At 63.3% G+C, this 9,789-nt stretch overlaps 1 protein-coding gene across 1 annotated transcript; it reads right to left on the reverse strand.

Moving 5' to 3' along the window:
• Window positions 1-8,631: 8,631 nt before the first annotated feature.
• Window positions 8,632-9,510, reverse strand: LOC143408309 (uncharacterized). Its single transcript, XM_076867896.2, has one exon. The coding sequence runs from the start codon at window positions 9,508-9,510 to the stop codon at window positions 8,632-8,634; it is 879 nt and encodes a 292-aa protein (XP_076724011.2).
• Window positions 9,511-9,789: the final 279 nt, after the last annotated feature.

The raw sequence follows: 9,789 nt of genomic DNA on the forward strand, positions 1-9,789 counted from the left end.
GCTGATTGGCAGTTCTGTTCTCTACTGGGTGTCAGCTTCTCATCACTGTGACAAAAATACCCGACAAGAATGGCTGAGGGCAGGAGAGGCTTGCGTGGCCCCTGGGTCAGAGGAGCAGGCCACGGTCAGCGGACTCCATCGCTCTGGGCGCCAGGTGAGCTGGAGCACCCTGGCGAGATACAGAGGGCGCAGGCACACCCCAGCGAGGCCCTGCCCCGGCGAGGCCCCGCCCCCGATGAGGCCACGCCCCCGATGAGACCACGCCCCCGATGAGACCACGTCCCCGATGAGACCGGGTCCGGGTGAGACCACCCCCCGCCCCGCGAGATTCCCCTCCCCCCGCGAGATCCCGCCCCCGGCCACACCCACCAAACGGATGGATCCACTGACCAGGGCGCAGCTCCCAGCCCCTGGCCGCGAGCTTTCAGGACACCTCAAACCAGACCCACGACGTGACCACAGGCCGTGGCCCACCGAGTGATGTGTTAGTTGAACAGCTGATTGATACCAGGGCCTTGTTCTGTAACCTAGAACTACCCTTTCCAAATTCTCCTCCCCCTGTCTCTTCCTCGTTCTTGGAGAGAGCGCCATTCCCTGTCTGGAAGAGTGACCTTCAGAGCTGTCTTAGGGACCATTCCTGAGTAATGCCTGTTCCCAGTGTCAGACACCCTCCTTCCTTCACCATCTGGTTTCCTTGAAGCAGACCAGGCAGGGAGGCCCGCGGGGGCGGCTGGTCAGCAGGCTGGTCAGCAGGGTGTGTCCTGTTTGTCCCTTGGAGGTGGAGTGGCAGAACTGGGATGGGTTGCCAGTCCCTCCTGCGACTTGGGATCCTGTCTTGTTCGTGGGGAGCGCCTGCAGCCACTCTGGGTGAAGCTCAGCACCTCACAAACAGCTCTGGCGGAGACACCCAGCAGGGACAGCCAGTTCTCTGGGCCACGTTGCTCTTGGTAGCCTCTTGGGACACCTCTGCAAGTCTTTCGTGTGTACTGTGTGGGAAAATGGCTCCCATGGCCAACCAAGAGGGAGAAAATCTGGGTCACGAAGGATAGAGGGGCTCTCCTTGTTGCCCCTGCTCTGCGCCCCACAGGCGTGAGCTGAGCCTGGTGTCCCAGGGAGGGAGGTGGAATCTTTACTCTGGCTGCACATTCGGAGCTGGCATGCCCTGGCACCTGCTTGAAGAAACGCTGCTGCGTGTGCCTCACACCTGTCACCTGACTATCGGAATGGACTCCGCGTAGGTCGCAGGAGACTCGCATGGCAGGGAGAGGTTGGTGCAGAGGGCTGTGGTGACGTGTGCACAGGCAGCTGCCCTTGTCCGGGCATCGCTCTGCAGTTCTGCACGTGAGCCCTGGTCCCACCAGGCAGCTCCTGCCAGTCTGTTAACAGTGTTGCTGGTGTTGCCAGATCAAATGTGATAGAAGGAAAGTCTCCCTGAGGAACCGGAAGATCCTCGACTCTTCCATCAGGATGTTTAAAAGGAACACAATTTTACTTTATCAATAGTTCAGGGGTTCAGAGGTCAGGGGGGCCTGGGGAGCTTGGCAGAATCATGCAACGTGGCCTGGGCCTACGGCCAGCACAGGTGCCGCCTGCTGGACTGGCAGGAGGAGTCACCTCCCCGCCCCACCTGGGCGAGGTCAGAGGCCTGGGAGGGGCCCCGGCCCAGAACAAAGTGCTCTCCGACTTCAGAAGAAGAGAATGGCTGGTTCTATGTGAGGGCCTCTCAGCCACAGGGCAGGCCGTCCTCAGTGAATGAGGGCCAGAAGGAGGCATCTGTGTGCAGTTGCACCTGCGCAGGTGCCCTGTCCCTCACCAGCTGGGGCCCGGGGTGGGAGAGGCCGCCCAAGGCTCACCTGGGCCCAGGGAGGGGAGCCCTGTTTGTCTGAGTTACTGAACCCGGTGGCCCTTAGACCAAGGGTGTGCCCGTGGGTGAGTATCAGTGGAGCAGGGGAGAAAGGGGAGGCCAGAGGCTGACCGACTCCAAGCCCAGGGCTGTCCTGTGCCCTGGGAGGGAGCCTCAGGCTCTCAGTCTCTGCTCCTCAGTGGCCCTCCCTCCCCGTGATGCCTTCACTCTGTCCCTCCCTCCCTCCCTGTCTCCAGCTCTCTCAGAAAGCCCTAATCACAGGGTCCTGCTCTTTGTAAACACCTATGGACGCAGCCTGCCAAGGCCTGTGGCCCGGAGGAGAGTGTGGTTTTAGGGGCTGAGCGAGGTCCCCGCTGTCACCATCCACATGGACTGGCTGGGGGCCTCCGGGCCATCCTGCGTGTTAGAGATGGTGCTCTCAGGTGCTGTGGTGTGGACAGGGCAGGGGCCAGTTTCCTATTTAGAGGTGCCCACCTGGAGCGGCAGGGCAGTGAGCTGAGAGGTCAGGGCAGCTCTGAGAGGTCAGGCTGGCTTTGAGGCCATGACCGCGCTGTGCCTGCCCCGCGGGCCTCTCGCCCCCTTTCCTCAGGAGCAGTTCCCTTTAAGGACCGACTTCCCTCCACAGGGAAATTCCTGAAACCGACAGTTGACAAACCCACACACCCTCCAGAGGGCTGGGCACCAGATAAAAGCCCTCTGCGGAGCCCAGCCCCTCCTGGGGACTGTGCGGGACCCAGCAGAGCGCCAGGACCCGCCACAGCATCCCGGAGCCCAGCAGAGTGAGGACCTGTCTCGGAGACCCCCAGCAGAGCGCGGGCCCTGGTCTGAGCTGCTGGCAGAGTTCAGGGACCTGCTGGGATTCCGCAGAGCAGGAGCCTGCCCGGGTCGCCTGCGCGCACGTCCTGAAGGCTGGGAGTCTGCAGCGGGGGAAACTGGTTTTCTACGTTTTTCTGGTTTGTGCTCAGCTCCCTGCTGAAGGATCTATTTCTGTCTTTCCTTTGGGGAAATGCGATTTGCCAATGACTAATCACAACCCTGCTGAGATGTTATCAGCTGTCACCTGCACAGCAGGACCCAAACCCATCAGGGAAATGAAGAGATAAACCCGGCTGCAGCCCCGACCTGCCGGCCGCCTGCCTGCTGCAGAGCAACTACAAGTTTCTCCACCGCTGCCAGGGCCACCTCTGGCTCCCTGCAGCCTGCTGGCATGTGGCCACTGCAGTGACCACCCCAAGAGCCCACGGCTGCCTGGAAGGGCTGACTGGGGCGTCTGCGGAGCTGCCTCCCTGCAGGCTGGCTGGAGCCCTGGATGGAGCGCGGGACCTGAGTCCCTCATGTCTGCCTTGCTGACACTGTGTGTGGTGCTCCTGCCCCTGGCCACCCCCGGCCGTGGCGCCCAGCGTCGGGAGCCCTGCACAGGTAAGACAGGAGTGGATGTGGGGTGGGCGCCTCCGTGGAGCTGGAGGGATGTCTGGTAGTACCCCACCTTCTAACCCGAGACAAGGTCACCGGATGTCCGAGGACGCTGACACCCTGGAGACAGGGCTGGCGGGAGGAGCCAGGGAAGATGAAAGGCAGCGGGAGGAGGGAGCTCCTCACTGCTGCAGGGCGGGACGCGTTTCAAAGAGGCAGCAGCAGCACCAGCCTCTCGCATGTGCCTGCCTGCTTGGCCTCCCGGGGAAGGCCGTACACCTGCTTTAGGAATGAAGTGGCAGCAGCCCTGGCAGGCCTCGGGACGGGGACACCGCAGCCTGCACTTGGCAGAGCCCAGCGCTGCCACTGGGCCTGGTTCTGTCCCCACCTGAACAAGAAACGTGAAACGCAGGCACCGTCCCAAACACCCACGCCTGAGCCAAGAGCTCCCTCCTGGGGGTTCAGCTTCCCTGTGTGCAGAGCCAAGAGCACCCGGGCGGCCCTGCCAGGCCTGCAGGGCTCTGTTCCATCCCTGTGGACAGCTGTCTGGGCTCTCTGATGACCACAGCATCCAGGGGCCATTCCAGGATCCCCACCAAGGGAGTGCTGTCAGGCCAAAGGTGTAGAACAGGGGACTGGGCCTGGTGTGCGAATCCTGCTAGGGGCAGTGCATTGGTGACATGAGCAGGCTGTGGTGGAGCCCAGGGAGGCCAGGGGCTGGGCCAGGGTGGCCGTGTGCCTGTGAGTAGTTCACCCTTGGTGGCCTGGAACAGTCTCATCTCCTCCTCATACAGGTTGTGGCCTCTGCTCTAAGGGCACTTGCTTCTCTGTGGCAGGACCAGGGTTGACCTCTGTGACCCAAGTCTGGAACACTGACCTGCATGGGTAGTGGGCACAAGGTCCAGAAAGGGCCCCAGCTCTCAGGAATAGCTGGAAGTGACCATGCCAGCTGCTAGGTGGTGGACTGGGCATGAACAGGCCCAGGGGCACTGACAGAGTGTCACTGTGGGTGTCAGGGACAGACAGAAGCCCCCATTCCAGGGCTCCAAGTATCTGCACCTGCCCACAGTGGCTGCCTCAAACAGGGCCCCTGGGCCCCATCGGCTCTCCATCACGCAGAGTCCCCGGGCTGCCAGTCATCGAAGGCTGAGCACCAGCCTCTCTCCCTGCTCCATGCAGGGACCGACGCGTCCAGGCCCAGCCTCGGAGGGACCCTGTGCAGTGCCCAGCTGTAGCCGTGGTGCACGGCCATCCTCCCTGGTGGGGATGAGTCACAAACGTGTCTTTTCACGTTCCCTCTGTGCTGGGAACAGAATCAACTCATAATAATAATAAAGGTTATTTATAGAGCCCGCCCCTCTCCCCGGGAGGTTTGCTTCAGAGAGTTAAAAGATGACCCAGTTATAAGTACTGCGGGCCACGGAGGAAAGACAAACGCCAAGCCAATGACATGGGGCTACTTGGGAACGCTCCCAGGAGGCCGTCATCATGGCCTGTGAGGGTTTCAAATAGATTTTAAAGGTCACTTTGTCACATTCAATTTTGAAAAGCACTGAGCTTATGCCGGGACCCTGCGTGTGCTCTGCGGCCCGGGTTCCAAGGTGGTGGCCCAAGTCTGTGACCACGTGTGCTGTGGAGCCGGTGGCAGATGTGCAGTTCACCGGTCGCCATGGAGCTCCGGGGTGTACGTCCTCTGGTGCCCACGCCCCTCTCTGGAGCTGGGGAGGGGGCTGCAGCTGCTCTCCCACCCCTTCCCTCCTCTCTTTTTGCTCTCGATGGCCGTGCTTCTTAGTGTTTGGTTTGCAAATAAGGTGACTGTCAGGCTGTGGGAACCTGCAGGCTGGGGTTCCAGGTGTCCCCAACCCAGAGGGCAGCAGAGGGAAGATGCGTCCACTCCTGCACCTTAGGGAGCCTCAACGGTCAGATTGGTGCTGTTGGGGGGCCTGAGAGGCCCTAGATGGGCGGGGCCGAAGCCCGCGGCTCCACGAGTTCCCCTGGAGTGTTGGGGTGGAGAGAGGGTGTGCCAGTCATCCAGGAGGCCTGGCTGAAAGGCCCCTTCTGGACATGGGCAGCCTCCTCTGCCCAGTTTTGGGCCAGGGGCCTGGAAAGGGAGCCCAGGCAGGGGCTTGGGACAAGGTCTAATCAGGACCTCGCAGGCCACCGCGGCCAGCATGTGGATGCTAGCCAGCTCAGCACTCCAGGGTCCCATGCAGTAGGGGTGTGGCCATTTGCAATGGGAGGTCCGAGGCTGAGTGTCCGATCTGTGCCTGGTGCCTGGCTCTCCAAGGGGTGGGCCCTGGGTCCCTTCTGCTCAGGTGCTTGTGGAGACGTGTGTAGTCTCATCTCAGGGAGAGATGGCCCAGGTGGGCAGTCAGATGAAGGGGGAGAATGGGTCCATCCTGCGGACCAACCTCAGGTTGGAGAGTGATTCCATGTGGGTGAGCTGATGAGCCACAGGGGCCAGGGTCTGGAAGGGCTGACACAGAGCCCTGACAGCAGTGTCAGGTTAGTGTGACGTGGCCTCCTGCCCATGTGGAGGTGAGGGAATTCTGAGAGGACCATCCAGGGGTCATTGTCCAGCTGTGGGCCTGCACAGTGAGGGGCATGGGACTGGAGCAGGGTAGAGGCACAGCCCTTACAGGTTGCAGGAGGCCTTTCCCCTGCATCTCCCTGTGGTGTCCTGCAGTGGATGAGTGTTACCACAGGGACAGCCAGAGATGTCCTCACCAGGGCCTGGCCGTGGGGCGGCCAGCACCTATCTCTGGGGCATCCCTTCCTTCATGTCCCTTCCTTCATCATTCGAGTGGTGTCCACTCAAGGAGACGCTGGCCTGCCTGCAGGGAGGTCAGTCAGCACCCACCTTCCTGCCGGGCAGTCCCAGGGACAGGTCAGTGGAGGAGCTGCAGAGGTGGGCCCTGGCAGAGGAGGCTGGAGCAGCGCGGGGCCTGCTGGTGCCTCCACGGCTCAGCCCTTGGGAAATGCAGGCCCAGTCTGACCTCGCCCACCTGCACTCAGCCACGGGAGGCCCCACACAAGCCCTTCCGCCGCTCTACCCTGCCTGCATGTGGCTCCTCAAGGCCCCCAGAGCCACCGCCTGCAGGACACGGGGTCTCAGAGCTGCAGCTTCACTGTGACACAGCCAGGCACCCCAGGGGTCCTCTCCCTGCTCCTTTCCGGAGTCGTGCGTCCAGTCCTCTGAGGGGCGGGCGGGGGCCTAGGCTCACACTAGGCTCCCACTCCTCGCTTTGGCCCCAGGCGGGACTTGGTGGGGGCTTTGGCGAATCTGGTCTCGGGGCGTCTCAGCTGTGTCTGGGGTTCTGCCCCTGGAGGTGGACGAGGAGGAGGAGGAGAAAGGCCAGCCCCGCCTCCGCGTAGGTCTGCAGTCCAAGGCCCCTGGTCCCGCCTGACCGCGGGCTCGTTCTCTGCGCAGCGGGTGGAGTCCGCTGGAGGCCCGCGTGCGGAGCCGCCGGGCGCGGTGTGTGCGCTGCCGGGCGCAGCAGAGCGGTCTGTGCCAGCCCGCGTGGTGCCAGTGCGTGTGGATGCGCTCGCGCGCGCGCCCGGGAAAGCCCGGCGCAGCCTGGCGGGCAGCGGGAGTCCTTGGTTCTCCCCGGGGCTGTGTGTGCGGGAGCGTCCCTGTGCTCCTACCGACCTCCCGACGCCTCACTCCGCTCTCGGGGACCAGCCAGGGAAGGGTCCCAGAGACGGGGGACAACCTGCGCTTGTACCTAGAAGAACAGGACGCAGCTGCGGGCTGGCCTGTTGTCCACCCGGGGTGTCGGTGCTGGGGCCTCCGCGCCCTGGCTGGGCTCGGTCCAGGACGGAAATGGAACTCGGGGGCGCAGATCTTGGATGGGAACCCTGCGTCTTGTGGTCCTAACAGCTCTAGGGTCGGACAAGGGGCGACTGTCCCCAAAGCTGGCAGACCTGACTCAGCTCGAGCCCGCCCCCCACCCCCCGGTGGTCAGCGCCTCGATGGAGAAGCTTTTGGAAACTGCATCACAGGGACCGTGTTCCGTGCTTCTGAGAAGGTCCCTGCGTGTCCCAGGCCAGTGGGGGCCTGAGTGGAGGTGCTAAGGCCCCTGTCCAGACGGACATGCTGGCCGGGGGACATTCTCTCACCGTCTGATACGTGAGGTCCTCCAGGAGAGTGGTAGGGGAGGACAAGGTCCCCCCGGGCAGCAGCGTTCTGAGGCCACAGCTCAGAGTGCAAGGGGAGGGTCCTGGTTTGTCTGCACAAGTCTAGTTTTTGAGGGTCCTCCCTTTCAGAGTGGCTTCCTGGGGACCCCAGGTTTTGAGCGGGTGCCATTGGAACAGCTGCCTCATGTCCCCCCCCCCGCCCCCCCAAACTGCTCAGGGTCAGGTGGTCTCTTAAACCTGCTCACAGGGACTTGGGGGACATCTGTCTGGACCTCCTAGGTGTTAGCCCAGGCCAGCCCACTCCCTCCCACCACCACAGGGTGGGGTAAGAGCTAGAGGGTGCCCTGTGGGTGGGAGCAGGAGTGGGACCAGCAGGAGGTGGGAGGACTGGGGGAGGGGCAGGCGTGGGCCTTAGGACTCTGGACCCGAGGGGACTCTCCAAGGGAAGCAAGCCTGCTTCAGACCCCAGAGGCCTCCTGCCCTCTGACACCCCTGGGCTGGACCTGGGCCATGCAGGGTGGGATCCCTTGCTCTTCATGGGCAGACTGTGACCGTGAGAGATGCTGGGGTTAAGAGGGACGGAGGGCCTCCTTGCAAGTGGCTGAAGGCAGTGTGTGGGCTTCAGCTGTACCCCAGGGAACCCTGCCCAGCCTCCCCCTGCCCTTCAGTGTCCTTGAACTGACCATGGCTATGCAGACCGGAGGCGGCCACTGGCTAGATGGCTACCAGAGAAATCGCTGTGAATACCTGAGCTCAGCCCTGGGCGCGGAGGGTCGGCTGGGCCCTGGGACCTGGCACTGCCGCAGGTGTCCCAGGCCTGGCTCGCCTGGAGGATGCTGGAGCCAAGGTGGTGTTAGCCGGAGAAAGAGTGGACTGTCATACAGGGAGAGGGACACGTGGAGGCTGCCAAGGGCGTTTATTAATTTCAGAGCAAGACGCTCGGGGAGGGAGGACGAGCTACTAGGAGGGGAGGGGGGCTGCGTGCCCAGGGGGACTCCCACAGCCTCAGGGCTCCCAGTGCCCCTCCCACTTAGCCGGGCGGCCGTCTCACTCTCATCTGGACCTGACATGAGGCAGCAGCCCCGACAGCCAAGGCTGACCTGAAGTCATGGGACCGTCACGCTGAGGTGGCACCAGGGTTGTCCTGGGTTGAATCTCAAAGGCAGAGGAGAGGCCAGGGTGGGGCCTGAGCCCACTGGCCCTGGGGACATGACTGGTCAGCAGCAGGACCTCTGGCCCAAGGAGACACCACAGCAGGCCGGGCGGGAGCAGGTGGGGCGGCAGAGCAGGGACACACAGGAGGCCGGGCGGCAGCAGCTGGGCTGGCAGGAGGAGGCACAGCAGGAGGAGACGGGCACGCAGCAGGCGGGCCTGCACACGGGGCGGCAGAGCAGGGACACGCAGGAGGAGGGTCTGTAGCAGCAGACGGGCTTGCAGCAGACGGGCACGCAGCAGGACGGCTGGCAGGGGGAGGAGCTGCAGCAGTCAGACTGGCAGGAAGACTGCTGGCAGCAGGAGGAGGAGGCTCCAGAGCAGACGGGCACACAGCACACAGGCTTGCAGCAGAGGGACACACAGCAGGATGGCTGGCAGGGGGAGGATGAGCAGCAAGAGGGCTCACAGCAGGACTGCTGGCAGGGGGAAGAGGAGCAGCAAGAGGGCTCACAGCTAGACTGTTGGCAGCAGGAGGAGGAAGCCTCAGAACAGATGGGCACACAGCACACAGGCTTGCAGCAGATGGGCTTGCAGCACACGGGCTTGCAGCAGAGGGACACACAGCAGGACGGCTGGCAGGGGGAGCAGTTGGAGCAATCAGACTGGCAGCTAGACTGCTGGCAGCAGGAGGGGGTGCAGGAGCTGGTGCAGACTGATTGGCAGCAGGGTCTGGACACACAGTTCACTGGGGTGCAGAGGAGGGTCAGGCAGGGGGCTGGGGCACAGCAGCTGGGCTGGCAGCAGCTGGGGGCACAGCAGGGAGGCTCGCAGCAGCTCTCTGGGCAGTCGTCCACCTGCCAGGAGGAGTCGGGGCAGGAATCGCAGGAGCCGGGCTGGCAGATGCGGCTGCCATAGCTCAGGTCGCTGGAGCAGAGGGACATGGTGGAGGCGGCCCTGGTGGGTGTGCTGGAGGAGGTGTGTGGGTGTGTGGGTGGGTGTGTGGGTGAGTGTGAGTGAGGAGCTGGACTACTGGGCTTTTATACCCGTCTGCGTGGCGTGTTGTCCCAAAGGAGGCTCCCCAGTGTTGCTCTTTCCGTGTTGGTGTTGGGGCTGGTTGGGGACAGCCCTCATTAGGGCTGGCTGACTTTCCTGGGAGATGCCACTCAGCTCGTAAAAGTGTGGGCTGCACAGGGACCTGGCTGGCTGGCCCTGGTCAGAAC

The sequence above is a fragment of the Callospermophilus lateralis genome, chromosome 10 (assembly GCF_048772815.1).
Source record: "Callospermophilus lateralis isolate mCalLat2 chromosome 10, mCalLat2.hap1, whole genome shotgun sequence".
Taxonomy (NCBI): domain Eukaryota; kingdom Metazoa; phylum Chordata; class Mammalia; order Rodentia; family Sciuridae; genus Callospermophilus; species Callospermophilus lateralis.